At 38.4% G+C, this 26508-nt stretch overlaps 1 protein-coding gene across 7 annotated transcripts; it reads right to left on the reverse strand.

Annotated features, from left to right (window-relative positions):
- Positions 1-674: 674 nt before the first annotated feature.
- Positions 675-26508, reverse strand: LOC106133098 (heterogeneous nuclear ribonucleoprotein R). 7 transcript variants are annotated; one of them, XM_060946326.1, is made up of 16 exons: positions 26174-26508; positions 25543-25587; positions 25184-25295; positions 22462-22655; positions 20471-20598; positions 19751-19851; positions 19237-19377; positions 16173-16308; positions 14310-14443; positions 13226-13297; positions 12293-12442; positions 11364-11509; positions 10018-10103; positions 7079-7221; positions 2615-2771; positions 675-1618 (listed from the first exon to the last, which is right to left on the reverse strand). In XM_060946326.1, the coding sequence occupies exons 3-16, from the start codon at positions 25292-25294 to the stop codon at positions 1497-1499; spliced, it is 1821 nt and encodes a 606-aa protein (XP_060802309.1). In that variant the 5' UTR covers position 25295; positions 25543-25587; positions 26174-26508; the 3' UTR covers positions 675-1496. The 7 variants fall into 7 exon arrangements, with proteins under 7 accessions (XP_060802309.1, XP_013188159.1, XP_060802310.1 ...); XM_013332705.2 differs by having other exon boundaries at positions 25543-25749; XM_060946327.1 differs by lacking the exon at positions 25543-25587 and having other exon boundaries at positions 10018-10088.

A 26508-nucleotide genomic window follows, 5' to 3' on the forward strand; every position in this document is an offset into this window, starting at 1 on the left:
CAACTGACCTAGTTAACTACTTATAAAATCTAGGTGTAGCATATTTATTGGCTATGAGAAACAGTCGCGTTACTACAGTTTCTCGTTACAAATGACATTTGTGACGTGCTAGTTTAACAATCTGAACCGTACATCTCGGCAAGTGTTTCTCATTTCCATTTCAAATGAGACAATTTCTCGGCGTCACAGTTTCCTAATACTGTTAAAACAGCCACGTAACCATGGTTCTCGGATTCCTAGGTTTTTAATTTCAAACGAGGCACTTTCTTTGTTTCAATAGATTAGACCATCTTTTAAGTTTGATAAGATTTCTCATCGCAAGAACCCACCACCCTAGGTGAGAAACATTTTGTAAAGCCGTCGGGTGAACGGGTGGCAGTGGGATCATAGCATAATTGTCACGGTTTCTCAAGATTTCACTGCTTTTGATATTGAGAAACAACGATCTAATCATTAAGTTTCTCAGTATTAAAAACGGGACTAACTGTTAAGAAAGGCCATATGTTTCTCAGGCACATGCATAATTGCGTGCATGTATAAAAGAAAAACCCCGCCGCCACTAACAGACCAGAGGTGAGCGGGGTTAATGTAAACCCCACTTAAAAAAGTCTATAATTTTTAAGTGGTGGTAGTGAACGTAGAAGGGTTTGAAAGAGAGAATTAAAAGAAACAAGTAGGTATAATAAGGCAAACACAGTTTTGCAAATTTATTCCACATATTAAACTGATACAAGATTGATACAAGTCAGAGTTCTAACAGTATGGGCATGCGCTATGTGGTCCAATTACAAAAAAGTTTAGTAGAGTATAATAAACATTACAGAAATCCTGACTTTACAATACTACTTCTTCACACTAATGCATTTTAATGGGAAATATGTATGTAATAAAAATAAAGCAAAAAAACTAAAGCAGGAACTAAGTCGGAAATGTTATCGATACAGACATGGGTGGTTTTATTTTAGCCGTAATTGCTAGAGTAGAGTTCATTTCATTCCATTAATTCATCCTCGTGTAACCTAAGTTGTAAGTATGTCAAAAAACAACAGTCAAACTCCTTATAATATAATAATTACTGCTAAAATACACATCACATCGCAAAATGCGTTCGCGGGAATAAAATATATTGAATAACATGTATTAAAAAAAACAGACAGTCGATGGGTCGTCGACCCGAGCGCGCGGCCGCAAACAGGCAACCGCGGCCGGCGCTCACGTAATATAAAGTACATATTAAATAATAATATATACGGCTAATACGACTGAAAAACATAAGCATAACGGGAAACTTACATTCGAAACATTTCATAACGTCCTACTTTAAGGTTTTTTACGGGATCGTTGCGTTACAAAATCGAAAATTAAAAAACACATTTATATAGAAAAAGAGCGATCCCCCGGATAGAGGGCGGGGATTGGAGGTGCGGGCGCGTCGCCGGGCCTCGGGAGTCCCCTGCGCGGTTTGTCGTGCCTCCGGGCGCAGGGCTCGCCGCGCGCTAGCTCGGCGTGGCCAGCGGCGGCGCGCTCTCCCACCCGAACGCGGCCGCCGCCGCCGCTCCTAGCCGCCGCTTCGTCTCGCCCCCTTGGTTCTGGTGACCCCCGTCGTATTTACGTTTGCCTGAAATATCCAACAATTGTTTTACTCGCTGGAATATCATTGTTATCACGGATGATGATGGGAGATGCTGGCGGGCCAGCGTATATTGTCAGATGGTTAAAACTATATAGGAGATATTATTACCATCATTTGGTAATTTGGAAACTACTAAATAATTCTACTCTGAGTATATTACAGGCTAATGGAATGGAAAGGTCTCCCACAAACTTTATTTATAAGAGCTAAGAAAACATGGGACTCTTGGCTCGATCGAAAACTCATCGTAAGTACGAAAAGTTTGTGGTAGCCCGCTAGTAGGGAAACTAATCAAATGATAGGAATGAGGATAGGAGAGGATATTTACCGATATACAAAAGTATCAAAATCCAGATTAGACGCAAACCATCAAACATGCTGAAATAAAAGATTCTAAAATAGTTATCAAGAAATCGTATAGCTCGACCGAGAGAAAGAGTCCAATGTTTTCGAGACAATAATTTTGAATTTGGTAAAATACAGAAAGATTCAATAAAAGGTTGTTCAGAAGGACATCTGCTACAGGCATACTAGGGCAGAACAGGATAGGATAAAAGAATTTGAAACACATTGTAGCAGGCGAATATATTTTTTAACATATCTGCGCCGCCACTGGGCAAGATTTTCTGGAATCAGTGTAATTTATGGCCATAGGATGTTAGTCGTGAAAAAATTAAGCAACATTGGCAAAACGTCTTAATAAACAAAGATTATGAGAAATATTGAGAAAACCTGTTTCTCGGGGTTCTTCGAAAACAAAAATCCTGATCTATAATAAGTAGGTTATAATAGGTTTTTAAATAAAATGTAAAGTACATCTGCAGTCAAGAAAATGGTCATTCAGATCTAACATAAGCAAAAAACGTGTAAGGCCTCCCGTGCGACTGGAGTGTTTCCTAACATAAAACAAGTGTCACACGAGAGCCAAAGTGAACTCTACTCAAAATCAGTAGGTACCTACAATCATCATCACCAACTCACCTGGTAAACTTGGCTTGGCGCGCGGGTTGCCACGAATGGCGCTGGGAGTGCGGCGTCCACGCGCGGCGCGTCGCGCACCACAGCGGGGCCCAGCCGCGCCCGCCGCCGCCCCCCCGCGCCGCGCCCATCGCCCGCCCGTCCCACACGACCCAGCTCCCTGGTACCAGTACCCAGTCAGATTACACGCCGTCAAATCGCATCGGGACACGATTGCGATAAGGCACGGGTCCGTGTTGGGTGTCAGAAGTTAAAAATGCCGGGCCAACAAAACCGTGCTAACATTTGTGAAGAGAGCAGCTTATGGTAGTCATGAACGCACGACCCTCTCAGTGATGAGAATACGGCGTGGAAGAAAACTTTTGAAAGGATATATTAAAAACACAAATTTTATTTAAAAAAAAATTTTTGTCATTAAAATAGTTTTGCATATAAATGAACAGGTTAGGGTACAAAACTAAAATTATGACAAGAACATTATTAACCTATTTATTGTATTAAAACTGATGAGACCCAATATGGACCCGGCGATAAGACCATACTATGCGAATAATGCTTCATTTAAAAATTTATATATTTTTTAAAATTTAAATACTTATATAAAAATCTTTTTCAATTTGCATTAAGATGCGCTCAGTCTGAATCTCCAATAATGCAGCAGGTACAGACGGCTAGACATCTTTGAATATATTAATAAGCTATGCGTGCTATTGGAAGTTTAGCTAATTGGAGTTCCAATAAGAATTTCTTCCATTTAGAATTCCAATAAGAACGACATTGATATGTCCTTAATAAAATACTTGTTTTAGCAAAAAATTTACCTCCCCCGGAAATCTATCGCTGTTTCGCTTTTTATTATGACGTGAAACGGGACAGCGATAGTTTTTACGCGCAATGAAAAAGTCGTCAGGCGTACCATGTGAAGGGGACTGGTAGCAATAGTTAACTTAGATCGTAAGAAAGCATTACAAGAAAAAACTTATGCTCTGGATTTCCTTTTATGAAAAGGACTGGTTCCCAAAACATATGAAAGATAGAACAGTCATAGCATACTAAAGTATAACGTTATAATTAATAGGAATTGTTGAATAAAAGTACATATACCTATAGACGACCGTCTGCGAATGCTGAAAAAGGTACTTTATATCTTAAGCAATCGTGTCCAATTAACACTTCTAACAGTACTCATAACGAGCCTACCACGATCCCTCACAATGACGAAATAAATTTCAACAATACTGTATAAACTCTAAAGCAGTGCATTTCAGAGGCTTATTTATTAAAAATTATTAAAAGAACAGTTTTCTTAGGTAATAGAAATGTTCTGCAAAACATAAAATATAGATGTACACATGTATGTAAACGGAGAGATAAAATAGCAATATGGCGTCCTAAGGCAGCAATTGGTCCATCTCTATGATCATAGATAAAATAGACCAATACGCTTAAAGAATAACAGTTTGCAGCGATAGTGCGTTCACGCCTTTATAAAAAAAAGTAGGTACATAAAATATATATATCCCACCCCTTCTAAATGCAATTGGTGCAACAGTGCAATAGACATACAGGTCAATAGGCCTATCATTTTTAAGGACTTTGTCGCATTAGGCATCATATTGATGATGACTATGTTGTGATGGTATGATAATTGTGTCTTTTTGTTAAGACTACAATACATATATTCCTAAATTTTATCAATTATACAGGTAGCATAACACGAATTTATTATTAAATTTGGTTGCAGTTAACACCTTAAAAATCAGTAAAACATTTTGTCTACCGAAGTTCAAATTTAGTGTGACAAGGTGCCATCAAGGAAGTCAGTGGAGGGGACGGGAAACGACAGATGCGATGCAGCTGCGTCAAACTGCATCTGTCAAGCGACCAATAAAAAAGGGCCATGAGTGATATAGCCCCGCCTCCGCGAATGCACTGGTGCAATAGAAACGCTTTATTTTTTTACGTTCCAAATTTAAATATTTATAACGCTTAGCTCGGGACCGTGAGTAGGCGTCAACTAATATACAGAGTTACGAAATATTAATGCAACAGATATGGCATTTTCGTGTTCGTTCATATAATTGATATTGTATAATAATTATATGAACAAACAAATTCAACTAAAAATAGAATGTTGAAAAGAAAGGATCAATGTCATGATCAATGTCTGTAAGTTACAGATTAAGAGTAGGTACATATTTTACATTCCATCTACAGCATTCAGAAGATTTAAAAATGTGAGGGTATTTTTGACATATTTGTGGTGTTTACGTGACGCATGCAACTAAACTACACACAAATTATTATTATTCGGGACAAATATTACCACAGATATTGATCAAAACTTTACTATCAGTTAGAATACTTATATTAATAATTTAGAAAGACAATTAAATCATTATGGGACAAGGCATAAGAACAAACTAGGTATTCTATAAATGGTAAGTGTAACTGTCTCACTAAACTATTAGCATCTAGGAAATACACATGCAATTAAAGTCGCATTGCTATTTAATATCAATCATACGTAATATATAAGACATTCCGCTAAATATACTCTAAATCTATAAATATCACGTGATAATGACGTTATCAAATATAACCTAAATAAGCGTCATTGCCGCAATTAAGTACATCATTACATTTCTTACTAAAACAGTCATATAATTTCGAAACAATCAGGTACCTAAGCTTCAGTCAAGAACATTCTAGAGCCTTATAGTAAGAAGTAGAGTCGAAAAGCTACATCTAAGTAACAACATGTAAGTACATCTAAACACCGATTTACATATGCTACATATGTATGTACGAGTCTAGGTATAATAACATAGTAGTAGTACTTAATAACCATTCTATAGCAACATATGCTACACGGGTCTATACATAATTTGGAATAAACGGTACCTGAATGCCTCCGGTTAGATCGTAGTAAAGCGAGTTCGGTCCAAGTCCGAGCTCATCGTCCTGAGTAGGGGGGCATTTACCAAGCGGGTCAGTAAGTCTTCTTAACATATTTGTTGAGCAACAAATTTAACATTAGCGACCCAAGCGGAGATCGGGTGGTGCGGGTTTTTGGGCGAGTTCCAAGCGTGTGTCGGGTTAGTAAAAAGCAAAGCTGAAGCACTACAGGATTTGGGGCGCGGTGACCTCAAGCGGTACAAACGTGAAATGGCAACTGAAAACAATACACGGGCGCCACTGCAAATACTAACGCCGGCACGACTGTCATGTATATACGTACTGTAGAGCTAACTAGCAAATAAAAAGACTTTCTATTGATTTAGTCGGAAGAGGTTGATAGGCTCCGCACTCTCTTCCTTGTGTAGTCCCATAATTATCGGCAACCGTTTACTTATAATTTAAACTCCAAAGGGAGTGGAGTTTATTCCGTGATCAATAAAAGAATGACGGCTAAGACAGACTGCATTAAAAACGGGTTTAAAGGAATCTTTTTTCCGCTAATTGAGAGGTATGGAACATCAGATATATTCAGGTAAAGCTCCATTAGCTTTCAACAATGAAAGTAACAGATTTTTGTAGCCTTTGAAACAGAAAGTGAGGAACCCACAAACTGCGATTTAGCTGCATAATTCCCTTAAAACACACAACACAATTCAAGGCTACCAATTACTCAGTGTCCTCAATCGCATCAGTATTTTTAAGGGTATCTATCTATCATGCTTCTAAACCGCAAATCGACCGACAGAATCTATAGCAGTCTTCACTGGTCACGGCTCTATAGTGAAGTGCAGTGGCGGGTGTCCCGGGCGTGTTAGTGGGCCGGCGCAGGTAGGCCTGGTGGTGATGCGGCCCCCCGCGCCCGCCTGCCCGCCCGCCGCGTACACCACCGTCAGGCCTACACACAAGTTTGCGGGCGACTACAGCTTTGCATCTGTGCCGTGGTGGACACGACCAATTTAGGTGATCAAGCGACTTTGTGAGCCTGTGTCGAGTAACGCGCGTGGAGTGTGGTTAATGGAGGATGATGAGTAAGGTTGAATTAATGGGACTATTAATTCTATGAATAGGCATTTCTAAAAAAAGTAACGAATGATTTGACTGATTGTTACAAAAATATTAATCAAATGTGGGAGCCGGGCTAGTACCTAGGTTAATTTTATTATAATCACGAAAGTTCACTTTACTTATAATATTTGATAAAAGAACAATGAGCAACTTTGAAGTCCGGAAGCCCGTATTTTTTACAAAAACCTAATCCAACTCCCTACGAAGTATAAGTACCTAAATACTAGATATATTTACACTAACACAAATGCAAAGCCGAGCCTACGCCTCGCGCACTGTACCGTCTTTACCGAGTCACTAACTCCATTCGTGGATGGGATTAAACAAAAAAACAACATGAACAAAATTTGGCAACTCAAAAAAGAAAAACCGAAATGATGAGTACAGCGACTAGTGACTAGTAAATAATAGTGATAATTAGTGAGTGTGTGTGGGACCCACCGGTTGCGCTCTGTTCGGAGGCTGGCGGACGGCGGACGGTTGCGGTGGCCCCGCGTAATCAAAATAGAACTCATCGTACCGGTAAAATGGCTCATTGTAGCCACCTCGGTAATCACCGTACCCGTAATAGTCGTAATCATAATCTATAAACACACAACACAGGCCTTTTAGAGGCTAAGCTAAACTAACTCTAACTTACAATCTACCGGCTGGCATTGCGAGCCTCCACGCACTCGTACCGAGGGAACGCATGCGGATGTCACTTAACTGGGTTCACACGGGTTAACTCCAACACCTTCCTCATAGCTCACACACACTGGGCACGGCCATCGCCGCGCGTCGTCACACTACATGCATCGGGGCCTCCAAGAGCCACGCGATCATCAAACATGCTCTCTGTTCGTTAAGGACATCTCTGAACATCGGGTTTGCACATGGACTCCTCCCACCACCGACATCTACTACTAAACGACGACGCCAGACGTCGGAAGACATCTGTCATCAAAATGTTATGAGTTGATGTAAAATGTCGCATGCATTAAGTTATCTTGTTACAACACAGTGATTGACATGTTCGTCTGTTCGTTAAGCCTCTGTTTTGTCCTACCTCTCAAGTCTTCGGCTGAAACCATGCATATTCCTAATCCTAGCTCTCATTATTATCTAGCCTAGGAGATAGCGTTAGTGAAACATGTTGTGTGGCCTTAACGATACACTTACTTTATTTAAACTTTAATTATGGCAATACTTGAAACTGGGAAATGTTAATGACAACATTGAAACGGGGAATCCCGAGTGTATAGTGGCGGCCATCTTGTTAGTAGGGAAAGTAGCGGATGTGCGAGTGTGCGCGTGGAGACCACACCGTGTACACATTAACATGTGTAAGTTTGTGGGGTTATACTCTGCAGATAGACCGAGGGACGAATAACACTTGATAAAAAATTTCCAGAAAATAAAGACCTGTTTATTTTCTCTCGACCTATCTTCAGCATTTTACCGTCGCAGATCAGTGCTTCGTGTTTGAAATGTAGTATTCCAATGTGACCAGCGTCGGTTGAGATATAAATTCTATAGTCAATTTTTCTTTTCTAATATTACTTTAAAGTCAAAAGTGTGTAAAACAGAGTTTTTGTTGCATTCGATTGATACAAAATTCCCTTTTTCTCACACGGAGGCGATGCAAAATAAGTCGAGCCCTTTTATATGAAACCAAATTTAACATATAACTACTTATATACCGCTACTTTCAAATAAAAAAAAATTAGTAGTTACCAGTTAGAGCAACAAATAAAAACAAAATACCTAAATCAGAAATCAACCCTTCCAGCCAAAATCGCAACCGGCGCCTTCACTTCTATCCCCCTAAGTGTCAGGTGTAATCCTTGACCCTAGCCCCCCTCGATAAGGGGATGAATAAACCAAAACTAAATGGACACTAAAAACATTTTGTAGAAAGGGTGCGCTGTTAGAGAAAGTAAATGCTCTATCAACGCACCTCTGCCAATGGGTACAGGGGGCCAACCACAAGCTTTTGTAAAACAATCTTATTTCAAGGAAGTCTTATTATAAGCTTGTAATAACATTACTCATATTCGTACCATGACCTCTATCACGCAATCTTATTTTATTCCTGCTTAGTGTTGCGAAAGAATGAATGATTTATTGACTTTGTCTATTCCCTGCTAAAGGATAAAAAGAAACAGCGCTATATATAATACATAACGCCATCCCCTTCAATCGCTTTCAATTGTCGTTCCGTATAACGCATTAAGTACGATGATAAAAATTTATAATAATATAAGAATAAAAGTTGCTGTAAATTATTTAAAAGTGTTTATTTACAAAAACATTAGGATTTTTCCTTACTTATTATGTAATATAAACTAATATCTCAAACATATGATTTAAAATGTTGATAAATAAGTATGAAACCTAATCTTTATGACGAGGTGAATCGTGAACGGAACGCAAGGTCGCATGCTGTCATAGGCGAAAAAAAATTTGAAATGTAAACAAACCCAACTCAAGTGTTTCAAACTTTAAATAAGATTTATGTTAGTTTTAAATGGTGAATAAAAAACTTTCTTCGACTGAGCCATAATAGGTGAGGCCTATTTTAATCTTATGGCTCATTTTCATATTCGTCTCTTCAGCGTCACCATTGAAATAAAGTGAGTTTTGTTCAAAACCAATTTAATGAATAAAACTTTAGTAATGTGGTTTAAAATAATTTTTCTAAATAAGACGACGACGACATACGACGGCGTTTTCTTCAGGCGTTAGCGGCTTCGTCGGCTTCCAAGTTAACCTCTTCGGAGTTAGCGGCTTCGTCGGCTTCCAAGAAATCGAAAATTTCGAAGTTCAAATCCATTGCTAAACAATTGCAGTCACTACCTATAATATTCACGTTCACTTTCTTATAAGCTTTTTTCCGAAACTATGTAGATTTACTCACTTATTTCAGCAAATAATAGTAAATAATGTTGTATCCGTTGCGAAAGAGGAACTTTTTTAAGATTGCTAAATTTGACATTAAAACAATAATGCTATAGGCGTAAAGTCACGTCATGGTACCAATTTGAATGAACGAAATAGAGGTGACGTCACCAAAACTATCTGAAAAAGTAATATTGTTTTAAGCTTGTTTTAAAGACCTCGTGGTGCAAAAAATCAATGTAATATTAAACTAATACTGCTATAAGACGTTGTGGTTGGCCCCCAGACCATTGTTAAAGGAACTAAAATTAAAAAGGTAATAAATCTTGCAATGTCTTTTGGGTAATAGCAAAAGTAATTCTTATGACATTTGAAATATCATTTTGTTTTTTCAACAAAAACCAAACATGCCTATCAAGATTTTTTTACCTACATTTTAGCACCCAAACAAACAGTCTATAGCGGCGTGTAAAGTGTTGTGCTAGTGTCGTAATACTGACCGTAGTCCGGGCGCGGCTGTGGGGGGCGCGGCTGCGGCGTGCGCCCGCGCATCGCGTGCACCGGCGAGCAGCTGCACCAATCAAATCTGACGGTTAATAGCCACACGTTATCGTTGCTCCTAGCTACCTTGCCCTTACCCGCAACGCTAGCGCAACGCACGTGTGTCTATGTATGTTATGTAGCTCGGCCACGAATACAGACTTGGGTTTTACAATCGTTATAGCAACGCAATTTGAGAACCTCTCAGCGGTGATGACGCACAGCACAGGTAAGCTGAGGTGAATGGGTAAAAGTCACTTAAAGAATAAACAAAATCTTGGAAATTCATAAATTAACTAGGTATTTTTAAGGAATGATTCAGCTAACAATGAACACTTGTAAACAGTCGTGGATTTTTCATTTAACTTGATTCCAAAACATTAAACAAGCTTTCATGTGGTAACAAAGTTAACATTCATTAGGTTGAATTGGGGCTGACATGTCAACATGACAAAAGCCTTCAAAATTTAAGATTAAAAAAGCCAATTGCACAATTAAAATTATTATAAGTAGATAGTGCAAAATTTCAACGCATTCGTGACCGAGGCTACTTTGCACGGCGTTTCGCCCGCGGGATAACAATGGCCTTGTTTGCAAATAAAAATAACAACATATATATATAAAAAGAAAACATAATAAAGACACATAACTTAAAGAAGAGAATAAGAGTCAAAATAGGTATATAAGTACTTGAGAATATTAAAAGAAACCAAACAAAAATTTGGAAAATAAAAAGCCCCATTTGACCTCAATTCTGGTTCCCTACATTAAAAATCACAGATAGGTAAGGGTGACACAAGCATTTTTATTCTACGAGTACCTACTAAGATATCACACTATCTACAAGACTATGATAATTTGATTCACTCGATCGCGTCTTAATATCATAATACTTAAAATTACGTGCTAATGAAATTATCGTTCATCTTATATTATTAAGTAGAATCTTGTATGAAAAATATATCTGAAACGAAAGAAACGTAAAAGAACGTTCTTTCATATTTGATGCGGCATGAAGCAAAGCTAGTTAACAAAATTCCAGATTCAGGGGTTTTAGGTATTCGACTGCGCGTCGTAAAGGAGGTTAATGTGTTAATGAGTCTTTTTTATGTATGTATGTTGGTTCTTTTAAATGCATTGTAAAGACTAAACGGCTTGGTCAATTTTGATAATTTATACGTCAATCGATTTGTCTGAACACATCCTATATATTATAACACGCTCCTCACTTCGTACCTATCCAACCGTTGAGCTAAACAAAAATGCTTGCGTCAACCCCCTTATATAACACAATGGGTCAACTTACCCGCCGCGCACGTGCAGAGTCTGCATCATGCGGCGCTCGCGCGCGCGCAAGATCTCCTCCTTCTTCTTCTTGTCGGACGGCGGCTTGGCCAGCGACACCTCCAGCCGCGCGCCGCCCATCTCCTTGCCGTCCAGCTCTTGCATCGCCTACCATGAGAGACAAGCACTGGTCAGGTTCTACAAGCAGTACCTTGGACTCAAGGGTCACTTGTTTTGTAGGGAGTCTAGAAAACGCGCCGTTAGAGAGCAAATACGAGAACAGCGCACTCCGAACATGGCTCGTTTTACCGGAAGGGCTGATAGAGTCATGGGTGATGGTGGTCAGATGATAGTAAAACTATATGCGACTAATGATACAAGAGGTCTCATCTCTTTGTCGTCCATGATGGAAGGATAAAAAATCTACAAGATACGGAGAGGATTTCAGACGAGCTATTGGAAGAAGAAATTATCCCGCACTCTTTCAACTCCCCAAAAGTTTGTATGAGAAACATGGGTTGCTCAAAGGATAGACCAGACACCTGTAAAACTATGATGATTCTCCACACTTTAGTCCCAGTCTCTGGAGAGAAGTCGGGGTCCGCTTATAAGTAAATCATAGAAGTTGATAGTTTGGTTAAAACACCAAGAGATTTTGACCTCCGTTACCATGAAATATGGGCTTAAAACCCTGATCTAAGCTTGTTACACTACCATTTTCACAATTCTATGTTAAGTAGAAACACGTGTGTCCGGTATTGTTGAAAACCCTTCTGGCTGTTTTTTAAAATTTAAAATGGCTGTCACCCTAGTAGGGGATTTCTAACCTTAGTGATTTGACGAGAATGGCGAAAACACATCCCAAAAAGTGATAACCTTATCATAATTAAAGGATTATTCTGGCTTACACTCCTCACACTTATACGTCTATATATCTCACGTTATAAATACCTTAACTGCGCAGTCCCGATCATCGAAATGGACGAAGGCGTAATCCTTAATCTTCTTGACTCGCTCGACGGTGCCGTAACGCTCGAACTCTTCCTTCAGCGCCTCTTCTGATATCTCTTGTGTTAGGTTCCTCACGTACAGTACCTTCACCTGAACGGAAAATGTGAAATGACACCCTTTATTTCAATTCATTCATCCATATTGAATCATGGCTTCCATGCTGATCTGGTAGTAAAGAGTAGGAAAGAAAAAATATACTGCGTACCAGCTGATTCTTTTCCTGCCTAAATTTGTAAATCAATCATGGACACGTCATATAATAAACATTGGATTTTTCCTTAAGGCGATGGACAGCCTGTAGGCATCCTATTTCTCAATCACAAAATCATATAAGCGTGGCCTCCCAACATTGTGACTACCCTGTCTATTCCATAAGGGATACCTAAGACTAAGACATGTGAATGTGAAATTGACTACCCAAAAGCTCATCGACTAATTGAATCAGATATGCACTCTCTTCTAGGAATTCCTTCATGCTTCATTATCCTGTTACAATTTTTATTCAGTGCAACACAACAAAATTTACAAATATGATATGTACAGTAGGTACGTGCCGTGTGGTTCCCGTCAGTGCCGTGTGGTTCCCGGCACCAATACAAAAAAAATAGAACCACTCCATCTCTTTCCCATGGATGTCGTAAAAGGCGACTAAGGGATATGCTTACAAACTTGGGATTCTTTTATTAGGCGATGGGCTAGCATCCTGTCACTATTTGAATCTCAATTCTATCATTAAGCCAAATAGCTGAACGTGGCCACTCGGTCTTTTCAAGACTGTTGGCTCTGTCTACCCCGCAAGGGATATAGACGTGACCATATGTATGTATGTATATGTACCTACTTGAAAAACTTTTAAGTATCCGCGTGTCTTACCTTACTCATAGTTTGCTCATCTGGCTCCTCCTGAGGGTCGGCCCAGTCCACTATTATATCACAGCCCCAAACCTGCACCCATGACATTGTTACATTAAATTATGAATTAGACATAAAATTAATCAACGTATAGCCTACCTGTGAAGAGGCCAACTTGGATGAAATTAAGAACATCAAATAATATATGGCTTCATATCGCGTGTATTCGATACGAGAAACATATCCCGCGATAAGAGAACTCCTGGTTCTCGGTAGTACAGATGGCAAAACATACAGTGGCATGTAATACATATAAAAATGCAACTTATTGTCTACGTAATAGGTTTTAGAGTAAGTTTCACAAACGTCCGTCGTATAGAACGAATTGAACGCCATTCAAGTGTAAGTCGTTAAACTTATGACAGTTTCTATTGGCCAAATTAGATATCTCTTGTAAGTAAGCAAGATAAAATAAACTCACATCAAATATACGCAACTGTATGCTTCAAAATAATCTTAAAAATGAAACAAAAAATGTTACATGCGTTACTACGACTAATGAGACGTTTGTACGACATTTATACATTCCATGCAACACCGATCATTCCTAGAAAAGAAATTCACTTAATTCTTTCAAACTAGCCAGCTGCTATCCAATGGAGATGGTAAATAAAAACAAATGTAATTAATTCATTCATTGTATAGTGACACAGTCTTATACTAGGTCCAATGCGGTCGAGGATCACAAATAATTTTATTCGCATTAAATATTTTTGAGAGAAAATATAGTTGAAATCTTTATAAAAGAAATGGCTTTCAGAGTATAGGTAGTACCTACTTATGTCAACAATGGCATGACAACATTATAACAGTTTCTTTTGCTTTCAATATCTCGTGACAAGTTTGCGGATCACACATAAGCCTAAAAACCAGTTTTTATATTATGAAACTATGGAGTTCAAATAGACTGATAGCCCGCGATGGTTCTAATGTGTGGTATATTAAACATTCTGAAAACTTCATATTTCGTTAAGTACATAAACAAAGATACTTAGGTATTTGTGATCCACGACCATTAGTATAATAAAAATATAATTAGAGATACCTTTATTCTACCGGTGCCGAGCCTGCGTTTAGCTAACGACGCCGCCTTGTGAGACTCGTATTCCAAAAAACAAAATCCTCTATTTTTCTTCTTGTCATCAGGCGAACTATATATAATTACTTCGACGAGTCCCGCTGCAAATATACAACGTTTACAAAACCCGAATCGCGTGCAAGGGACTAACATTACATCATTTTGTAGCGTAATGCCGAGAGTATAATGTTCAAATTGAAAATTGAGATATTAACCGGCTCGATTCAAACCAGCGATTTCTAATCCTTGTTTAAATAACGGAGCTATCGTGTTATATTGCAATCGCGTTTTCAGTTACCCTCATTCTCAAAATGTGCGTTAAATTTCGAACATGCTACGTACGAACGTTGATTTTATTCGAATTATTTTGTTTTGTAACATTCCTTAATGCAATATTCACGTCAGCTCTCAAGAGAATTGACAGGGAAAAGAAACCAGCAAGACTTAAATCTCAGCCGTTATTTTCCACCGCACATTTCCAATCCAAACACGATACAAGCTGCCCTCTGCCCCGCGCATTCATTCAGTTCAAGGCTACTAAAATTAAGCAAATCAAACGATATTCCAGGAGAACATATACGGCACTGAAGAAGACTATACTAGAGAACAACAGCAAGATTCTCCAGTCATTACCATGAGCATTCTCGACGCCAATCTTAGGTTTATAGTTCATCTTACAGTATGCGAGGCGCGGGGGTCGATTCACAAAATAAGGACGTTTCAACTCTTGCCATTCATAATCGTTCGAATCCTTTATTGCAATCGAAACAAAGTGAATATATATTGTTTAGTTTAGGTCAGTCATTCAGTTAGGTTCATTCGTTTAATTTAAATATTATAAAATAAGATTAAATTAATTTATTCGAATAACTTTGATTTGTGTTAACAAGGTATAGTAACCTCGTAATAAATAAAGTATTTTCGTAACCTAATTACATCCTTACTTACTTGGAAAAATTATAAGAAAATGGATATCGAAGGCAAATTAACCAACTGCAACGCCAGTTTTATATTTTTGTAAGCTTTCGAGATTCAACAAATAGAATACAATATTTTGTTTCCTGACATAATCACGTATTATGTAGTGTCGAGCTGAAAATTCCTTTCGTTGGTTTCATGAGATAAAATATGCAATTATTTTTAGTTTTTAATGTATTAGCACAAGATTTTATTATTGAAAGCAGGCGACCGCCGCGCCTCGCCACTACGAACCGAATAGCACTTATTATGAATTCGACAAGGACTTACGTGCGTGCCTAGTAAACTCCTCAAACAAATCGTCCCGATCTCGATTCTTGGGAATATTCCCCACGAATAACCGGTGATTGTTAAAGGAGACTGTAACGCCAATCTTTTTCCCCTTTCGAATTTCATAATCATTCAGCTGCAAGAACAATCGAGGGAGAATAGCCAATGGCCTGGGCCAAGTCGCGCTGCGGCGGCCTCGTCCGGGCCCAATGACTGGAGACGCGGGGGGGAGCGGGGGAGTGGGGGTGTGGGGGGGAGCCGGGGGGAGGGGGACCAAGCGGGAGACATGGCGCAACCAGATGCTGCAGAGTGATGCCCGCCGGTCGAAGGTTTTGTCCGTCATCGCGGCAACGTCGTTTTAATTCTTGTACTTACAAATATGGTACCAAGGAAATTTACGAAGGGGGCCAATTATAATTTCGTTCAGAAATGTCATAGACGCTGCCGCGATCACGGGCCGGCTCCACGTCCGGCGAGCAGCCCCCGGGTCGCGGCATGTGGGACGCAAGCGGCACCCAGCGGTCCACACCAAGCCCCACGCACTCAACCAATAAATCCGTAATCATTCGAGTGACACTTTACCTGTTAATTTACCAAACTCTTCCAGTATCTCCTCTTTGCCTTTAGACTTGGGAATGTTGCCGACGAAAAGTCGCAGATTCGGTACGCTAATCTTAATTCTCAGAGTCTTCCCAGGTTTTATTTCGTGATTATCGAGCTGTGGGAAAAATAACAAGGGAACAATTTTGAAAAGTGATCGGTCTGGATCCGGGCGGGCGACATCCGGCGCCGTGCGGAAACGGAAACGGGAATTTTGCAGTTTGATGACGATTGAAGGTTACGATGATGCGCGCGCGCAGTCGCCGGGACATGACGGTTAGAGCCAATCGGATGAGTTAACTGTCGTTTGATGATAAGCCAAAGTGTTGTACTGAGCAAAGAGGAGAGCCTGAGATTATTAAATTCTCAGTTGGAGAACTTTTTGAAGCCAATTCAAAGTTAACCCTGTAAGTGGACCGTTTGATGAAGTGAAAATAAAAAGAAGCATAAGTGTGATGGAAATAAAAAAAAATTAGAGCAACTTAAAATTGAACGAGGTGCAACAGTAAGGGATGATCTCAGGACAAGCAAGGCTAGATCATAGTAGGTGTTATATTGGCACAATTATAGTAACTCTAGAGATATGCCAGATTAAGCCAAATTGGAAAAAAATAGGTTTATTTTTATATAATATGAAAAAGTTACAGATCTCGCATATCCCTGGTTGGGCTTTACACAAATTCAGTGATTATACAAGGACGACAACCAAACGCATTGCAAATAATAAAAATTTTGCACAATACCACAATACCAGCTGTCAGATTGTATCAATAGCTGACCGTAGCATACATCTATCCTTGTCACTCTCGCACGATTAATGCCGTATTGAGAGACAGAGATAGGTCACTGACCGCTATTGACGCCATCTAGCCGTAACTAAGAGCCTAAAGTGTTGCCATGCGAATGGTCGCCGTTTCAGTGGTGGGATATTAATATCATGCTTTTAAATGATAGAAGCTTAAGTCTAAAATCTCCCAAATGTGACTGTAACTATATCGACAGGCAAATAATTGGGACTTGCAAAAATACTGGCTGATGATATACTAGTAATCTTGCAAGTGACGCCGAAGTTTGGTGAATTCTAAAACATTTAATTTATATAAATACCTTAGTAACAAAGAATTTCAACTAGTATATTAAGTAGTGGAAAACAGAATGCTATTGCAATTGGAAAGTAAATCTTATGACACAGTCGTTTTAGAGTCAAAAATAGAAATCACCAAGCCATCGACAGCATGTGCTGTGATTCTGTTAATCATTGGGATTGTACTTAATACATTCGGCGATTCACCTGGAAAGTAGACGTCAAATTAGAATAAATTTTGTTTCAAATTAATACACCAATCAATTTTTACATAGTAAGATAACAAACAAAAAGCTAACTTTTGACTCAATTTCGTGTTACCAATTGAATTTTACTGATGCAATTTCTTGCGATAAGTGTGGTGGTTCGCTTAGATACACAGATGTGTTCGATAACGTCATTTAAAATAAATAAAAACATATGAAACGGCTGTCGCGTTTTTGGGTCAAACGTTGGCCAATCGTCGAGGATGTAAGGAGTAATTCGCTAGTGCGTTGAACTTTGGCACCGATCTTCGAATTAACTCTTTTGATTTCGCGGTAGAAGTGTTGAGCGAGCTTGCGGGTCGACATGTATCCGTATATTTTTATCTCGCATGAAAAATCGACACAGACAAAGCCATGACCTTAATTTTTTGCAAACATTAAATTCTATTTTGGTCATTCTGATATTAAGTGGCAGGTAATGTGAGAGACAACATTGGCCTAATTCTGTCATTAGTTCGGCTGGCATTACCTATAGATATAGTAGTTCTCAGACAAAACAGAAACATACTCGTATTTTTCATTTTGAATTTTATGCCCATGAAAAAGTGTGTTAAGAGCAGTAAGTATTAGGTACGTAAGGCACCTATGACTTACACCTATCCTCATAAGAAAAAAAAATGCATTGTATTATGAATTTTGGCCGAGACATTTTTATTTGTTTTGATAGCCGTTATCTAGCCAAATCCAGATGACTCAAAGTCTTCAGGTTACTCATTTATATACAGAAACTGTCGACCGACAATCTAAAGAGCGTATGAAAATTTAGTTAAATTCCGATGCCGCCGCATATTAGAAAAAGTTTATCGACTAAAGAAATGGATGAAAATAATGTAACCCCAAACAGTTAAAGCGACATCAAAAGGCCCATATATTTACATTATGATTATTATTAGCCACGAACATAGAATTAACGCGACAAATCTAACACAACCATTCCTTCAGTGGGCGATAAATCATAAGAGGTCGATATGATTTGAAAACTCACATCTGCTACAATATTTAAAATAACTTTTGCTTAGTAAATTTTGCCCACAAGGAGCATATATAAAAAGCAAACTAAAACCTTGTCAAATTTTATCAAATAAGATAATTTGTTGAAATCAAAAATTTTGATGAAACGGGATCAAACTACAAAGTTTTCAAATCACAACATAAGTGGACAGTACCGAGATAGAAAATGTACGAATCGACAATACCGAGGACATCAGAGTTCAAAACAACGAAAGTTACGACAAATATGTTCACTGACTCCGTCAACATCAAAACCGGGCCTTACATTTTAAAGATATAAAACTTAAGTATTTAGCTAAGAGAATGATTCCGTAAGAAGGATAGCCAATCTGATTTTTACCAACTTTGAGAAGGACTGAAACTATTTCCCGATGTTCATTCGGCCAACAGTTTCACGATTAATTTTTGAACTTTGAACAATTCGTTGACAGATAAGAGTTCATTTATTGACGACTTATTGGAAGACGGCATCCTGTCAGCTGAACGCCCGAAGACAAAAAATGTCGTCATACTGTGGGCCAAATGACCATTTCTGATCAGTTACAGACCCTCTTTTGCGTTTAAATTGCAAAATCCATACAACCCACTGGTGTTGTCTACATGGGTAATATACGGAATCACGCTCCTAATCGATTACCAAAAGTATGAAAAATTCAATACCAAGTCCACAATAGACTCTACTCACCTCTTGCACGGCTCGCTGCGTGGCCTCCCTGGTGGTGAAGGTGACGAAGGCGTAGCCCCGGTTGGTGCCCGTCATGGGGTCCATCATCAGGCGAAGGTCCCAGATTGTGCCGCAACGCTCGAACAAGGGGATTAGCTCGTCCTATAACGGTCATTTCAAAACTAGATGCATTTTCACTTTGAACGTTTGCATGCAATTTTTTTACAGAATAAAAGAGCTTCAAGTGCTGCTATGCGTAAAACTTAGTGTTAGCATTTATACTTATATTTATTCATCCGGTGATCCGAATCTACGTTTTGTGAGATGGCTAGACTTAAATAAAATTAAATTGTCTCAATAAATCATTAAATATATCCGGGACAAAAGACGTAGACCAATAAGAAAAAGTTAATTATCCTTCATGCCCCGCCCGGTATTCGGACCCGGAACCTCCCGTGTCACAGTCAAGCTCACTCACACCCACGATTTTTGTATCAGAAAGTGTAAAATGTTGCACAAATGTCGTGTATGTCACCTCGTACAGGTCCTTGGGTATCTTCCCGCAGAAGACCTCGCAGCCGGCGCCGGGCGTGCCGCCCTCCCAGCCCGGCGGCGGCCCGCCGTACTTGCGCTGGCCTGCAAGACAAAACAGGACTTAGATGTGCGCAAAAAAAAGGATAGACTGAGTTTAACTATACCGGCGGCAAAATTAAGCACCAATAGTATATATATACGCCTCTCGCACGCACTCTTTCTCGCGAAATGGCAAGTTTTCTGTCACTCACGCATGATTTGAACACCCGCCATTACCATGCTTCACTTTTTTTCAAGCCACATTCCGTCCGCCTTAGGCTGTATGTTGACTATGGCTGTACAATAGATATTTCTAAATTTTATTAAACAGAAGAAAAAACCAGAGTAGCCACATCTATGTATTTATATGAATTGCAGCATCGTACGGGGCATTTTTGAAAATTCCTATGCGTTATGACGGGGTCTATCCCAAAATATTCTTCAACTTTCTGACAGTAATAATGAAAATATACATAGAACTTATAATTATGGTTTTATATTTGCTTATAATTTCTTTCTTGTGCATGTCGTAAAAGACTACATATAGTAAAAGAACAACCATTTACAATCTGTGCAACGGATCGTTCTTGTAAGAAAGGTTGACGCAAGGCAGGCAACCGCTCTAACAGCGAAATCGTGAAATAGAAAGATGAAAAAAATAATTAGGGAAAAAAGAGATAACCTGTAGTAACATCTAATGTATAACCCGTTCTGGCGAGGATCTGCTTGATCTTCTCCTCGTCGGGGCCCTTGACCTGAACAGCGGCAGACAGCGCAGGCGCGCCCTGCACGCCCGCTCTGCTTTTCTGTCTGAAAACGCAATACATTCGTACAAATTGTGTGTGTGTGTGTGTGTGTGTGTGTGTTATTATCGTCATCATCATACAAACATATAATCCCGTGTAAGGCGTAGTTGACAGAGCCAATAAGTCTTGAAAAGAAGGCCACGTTCTGCTGTATGGTTTAGTGATGGAATTGAGATTCAAATAGTGATCACCATGCATATATACGTGATCAAATGTATGTATGTCTCATCATGCATCAGATTTGAATCTAAAAACTGGCAAAAGTTTCTCATTTGTGGAAATTGAAAATCCAAGTTGGATTAGGTTAAAAGAGCCGTTTAGGTCGGATAAGAGTCGCTTTGGGGTATGGTTATAGGCGGAACGCATCGGGATAGCCGCCTTAGAGATCGTTTCTTTTTTTCAAGATACATTTTATTAGTGATACTACCGAAACAATAAAATTTAGTGACATTTACGTGGCGTAAATGCCGCGTATAATCAAACTGCCATGAAAAAGCAGGTTCTTTAGTGCGTATATGTTTATCAAACGCAATCTCAAGTTGATGGGAAGATAAATTTAACCTGTCAAAGTTTGTAAGGACCTGAGAGAGAAACCTGTCTATAAAGAGGTAATCAAAATTATCTACAGAAAATATGACATATTGGGTTTAAAATTTAAGAAACTTTTTGGCCCATCCGACCGTTCTGCGCGCATAACATTGTTTCGGGACAATATTTGGTTAGTTTTCTCACCTGCGATAAAAATACGCCATAATTTATGCATATTCTCACGGGCAAGAACACCCTTTCATTACTACGATTCTTGTATTTTCAACCACACGACCACGTGAATAGGGTGTGATTTATTTCGGCATGATTTGAATTCGCAAGTTTGTCCACCCTTATCATGGTGTTTAACAAGATATTGGTGTTAAATATTCGCATGACAAAATCCTATACGACGATTTTGATACTAGGCACTTAGTTGATATCAAACCATATGCAGCAAATGGGATATAATTTTGTAAAATATAAGGCCAGCCACCTAGCAACTAAAAATTACACAAACACGCTAATTAAGTATGTGTATATCTTGCAGACGTATTTATTTGTAAAGATAAATTACTATTTCTGAGTCTAAAGACCGACATTGAATGTACTTAAAAACAAAATATATTTACCTATTTCGATTACGGTAAGCATACTGTTCATGGTTAAATTTGCTCCGATTGTGCATTCATTTGTCTCTCAAATGTATCAGAGGTCGCGCCTGTGGTTGGCTTTCTACTCTCCCACGTGAGATGATAAGTATGTTGATATACTTTTACCAATGACAAATAATACGCAAATTAATAAACGTCAGAAAAATTACGACATACCTAAATACCACAGATAAACCAAGAAATATTTTATTGCGATATGGCTATTATTAATATAGGTACACCTAGAATTTTGGTCTTTGGATGTATCGAGGCAATAAATTTTTATGAGTCCGATTCGCGATATAAAAATCTGCAAGCAATTTTATCTCTTAACACAAAAATACAGGGTGCATTATTTTGTTTGCCGCTTTTGCAGTTTTCAGCAAGGAGTATCTAATTAGTCGCGTATTAGTAACCTTCTCGTAAAGGGCAAAGATCTCTTGGGAAATCGAGTCATTTCATTTTTGCTTGAACAGAAGCAGACATAACAAAAACTCCTATCAAATATCTGTCTTTTAACCGGTGAGGCGGCGGTCCATATAATTCCGTTCGAAATTTAATTCTAACGGTCGACGACAACAATACTATGTCAAATCAATTTTTCGAGATTGCGACCCAAATAGAGGCTGCAGTTGGCTCCGCGCCAATGTTTTGATTGTGTTGCCAAGCGAGAAAAAAAAACTCACCTATAGGTCTTCATGACTCCACATAAATAAGCACTCTTATTTGATACATGCTCGAGATTTGAATCTAAAAACTGTCCAAGTACACTTAAAGCACCGTCGGATGGAAATTCTTTTAAGGCATCTAACGCACGCTCATCCAGTTCAGCGTGCGCTAGCTTTCCAGTCTTATAAATGTCGTCCAGCTTAGCAGCCACCTGAAAATCAGACAAATTTTATAAATACTCACTTCAACGTCCAATATTATCTTCTTTTTTTATAAATAGAATGAAAAGGCTGACTTATGTTTCAACGGATAGGCAAAACACTAATTTAGGTTGCGTTGATAGAGTTGATAAATTTGTTGAAATTTTGAGAGAACAAAGTAATTTTTCGAAAGGCGAACATCAAGCTAAGTCAGGGATGTGGCTTGAGTATAAAGATTGCATCTCGGGATACTATCAATTTGGTTTCAAATGAGAAATTACAAAGCACATGTACAACGCCGAATTGCCGATTTGGCGTTACACTTTCTTATGTAGGCAACTATTGTTAATCATGATCAAAGATAAAACTACAATACATAAAACATTTAAGCTTCAAAGAATTCTAATCAAGTATCTTGTGTCCGCCTACCGATAAGGCGTTGCACTTTACCAAGTATCGATTCGAAATAGGCAATCATACATTCAATATCTTATCATTAAGTTAAAATTGCAGGCCAGTGAACGACTCAACTTTTAATGCACAACGAGGTTTGGTATTTAATGTAGGTATAGTCAGACAAACAGGTCTAGTTGGAAATACCCAGGCAGTGTCACAAGCGTGTCTGCGCTAGGTCGTGCGACCACGCGTGCTTTCCTAGTGCACCGACGCCGTGAGAGTTTCAGAAATTTTCCGCCAGTTGGCGCCTTTTACCACGTGGTGGAAGCGCGTAGGCCTAAGGCGAACGGGGAAAATTACCCGACCAGGCTGCCCTTCGTCTGCATAACCTTCGTAATTCCATTTTTTTAACTTTATATTCAGCCAGTTTTGGTCATACTTATTTAAATTTACGCAAGGCATGCATACGAGAGTAAAAACTCTTCACTAAGCTAAGACAGATCTTGTTAAGACAAAGTACTAAGAGACTAGACTATAAGGTATAAAGGAAGACAAGCACGTATAAAATAAACAGTAATACGTAATCAAAATACGAATCATACAGGGAAAATGACTGCATAAACCTATCCAATTGGCATAGTAACAATGTACCATTTTTTTATTTTTTCAGCCTGCATGCCTGTTCTGCAGGTATCAGCTCAGATAAGATTGGCAGAGGTCACTCAGTATCGCAGTGAAAGTGCATTGCGAATAGCACGTATGTGTCTTTATTTACTGGTTATCTACAGTAAATACACTGATATACGAACTGGTGAGGTGTGGTCAAACAACTCACTGACTCAATTTGGTATCTTTTGCAACAAAGATAGGTGTCAATTTGAACAAAAGATGAAATTTCAACATGAACAAAGGATGTTCAATGCTGAGTCAGAATAAGTGTGGCCATTCTGAAAATTAGATTACCTACATCTGTTTTAATTTCAGAATATTTTCTGAAAGTGTGGCCCAATAAATTCTTACTCAATGTGAATGCATCTTTAGTTCTATATTTGAATTTTAATAATCAAAGTAACTGGTGCAACAATGGAATGAGGACCATGCATAAAACTCTTCCTGGCTTAATGTTTTTGTGCTCTCTTTACTGAAAAGTTCTTTTTTTAAATCTCTCAGAAGAAATTGGGTGTGGCTCAACAAATTTAGATGAAAACATAGCTTTTCCAATTGAAAAAAAAAGTGTTAATTCCTTTCTAACTTAAATGTTAACCACATTATATTAAATACTATACCTATGACTTATGGTGATTTAATCAGTCCCATTTAGATTGAATTTAAAGACAAATTAAATTAATCATTTGCTTGTAAAGGCTTACATGGAAACAATTACAATGCTCTACTGTCTCAATAACAGTTTTTTGGATAAGTTGTGCTTATTAATAAATCACATAGTGGCTAATTGTGAAAGTAAATAGTTCAACCAAAAATTACCAAATACTAGCTAGCTAGTATGAAAGCACATCTACCTGTCCTGAAAAGTTTATTTTATTTAATCAAAATTATCTTCTGGATTAAATCTATTTTATCACTGTTTAGATTTTAGGTATATTCAGATATTACCTGCCTGAAATAATTATATAAACAAGCATGACATTCATACAAGACTCTTATTAGAATTTTGTTTCTTATATTTTCATCTCTGTAAGATTCCAATAAGTTTCATTTTATTATAGGCACTGATAATTTACTGTGAGGTTAACACTAACTGGCCTTTTTCATCTCCTGATAACTATAAATAATAGTCAGTCTTTGTTTTCAAGACAACAAGACATTATGCAATATATTTAATTTGGACTGATCGAAGAACTGATGACCGCTATAATCCAAACTCTCATTTTCTTGGCATAAATGTTATGTAAATTACTTCCACAAATAGATGTTAGCTAGAATGTGATATTTTTTACATCAAATAAATATGAAACATTAAAACAAATTGAGAAAACAAACTTTAGAGTTTGAGCTCGCTATGAACTTGAATTTCTTTTTGAGTGGGATGAAATTATATCTTATACTATTCTTTTACTTTTAATATGGTTTCATAAAGTTAAACTAGCTCATTAATATATAAAAATATTGATTTAAAGCCTACCTTAGGATCCAAGCCATAATCAATGAGTTTGCGGTAATCCGGTGTACGGCCAACTTCGGAGTCCTTCCCAGGTACCTCTTCAATGGATATTTCTCCATTACCCTCCGCCATTCTGTAGAAATTTTTTAACATGTAGGTATACACACACTGCACTGTCTTACTGCAACTTATGCAGGAATCACAAATATGTTACATATATTATTAAATGGTGGAGCTACTCCTGCACTAATACTGAAGTTCCTCATGACTCGCATACGGATGATGTCATCAAAATATCAAGAAGGCCACGCGTTTATACTTTTATACTTCATAAGCTGACTAGTTTCAATATTTTCAAAATTACATAAAGAAATATTTACCTTAAAATTGTAATTTTTGTAATTTTGGAAGAAAATGATTACTCTCTAATCGTCCGAAAAACAAAAAAACAAATGATGTTCAAACATATGAAAATATGAAACAATGGGATTGTGCACTCCTCATTCCATCGGTAAAGGATAAATTTCAAAAACCGAATGCGCGGGTCATTGCATTCTTCTAGTGAAGTGACACTACCTTTTTTGAGCCTAAAAAACGAAAATCGGTAAATTATGTCAAAAAAATTTACACGGCACTAACATAAAGAAGATGCGAATTCCGGCGGTCAATGACCGAAATAACACAGCAGAGTAAACTGTGACAGCTTCCTAATAAACTTTAACACTTATCACTTTCAACAAATAATCACTTTAAATCACTTTTACAGTCCTTTTGTAACAAAATACAAACACTAGAAACTTTCCGCGCATGAATCTTTACTGAATGCAAAACTGCAATAAGTTGGGACTGCAACTGCATTGCACCCGATAAGAACCGGCCGGCGCGAGTCTCGATTTCCAAAGAGAATCCAATTGGAATGAGCTGAGGAATTTCCAGAAGTTTCAAAACACTATGTTTCACGATCACCAAACGAAAAAAAAATCTAGGAACACTGTACACCAAAATAATTACCTATTAATTTTGCTAGTTGGTGGCCGAGACAGATATGGCGGCACCGCGCGACGTCAACGTGACCGCCAGTACGGGGTTCTCATAACGACGCGCGCGGGATATGCAACGAGGAGTGCATTCAAAGTTTTAAAGGCACTTTTAATTTATTTTAAAAGTTTTAACAAGCTCTCTGTTTGAAAGACTAATTGCGACCGCATCGAAAAGCAAGATTATATTTTTATTGCACAGAGAGTTTTTGCAATGGTTGCGAATAATTTTGAATGTGAAAGAGCGCGGCGCGTCGCGCAAGGCTGCCGGCCGCGAGGTGAGACAGGCTAGCGGCAAGACGGCGGCGA

The sequence above is a fragment of the Amyelois transitella genome, chromosome 10, assembly GCF_032362555.1.
Source record: "Amyelois transitella isolate CPQ chromosome 10, ilAmyTran1.1, whole genome shotgun sequence".
Taxonomy (NCBI): domain Eukaryota; kingdom Metazoa; phylum Arthropoda; class Insecta; order Lepidoptera; family Pyralidae; genus Amyelois; species Amyelois transitella.

Coding starts and splice junctions, on each gene's coding strand:
- LOC106133098 (XM_013332706.2), bottom strand. CDS start 25,294: ATGGCGGAGGGTAATGGAGAAATATCCATTGAAGAGGTACCTGGGAAG. Junction 14,444..16,172: donor AGAGTTTGGTAAATTAACAG/GTAAAGTGTCAC, acceptor GTATATTTGCAG/CGGGACTCGTCGAAGTAATT. Junction 1,619..2,614: donor CGCCAAGCCAAGTTTACCAG/GTGAGTTGGTGA, acceptor TGGATATTTCAG/GCAAACGTAAATACGACGGG.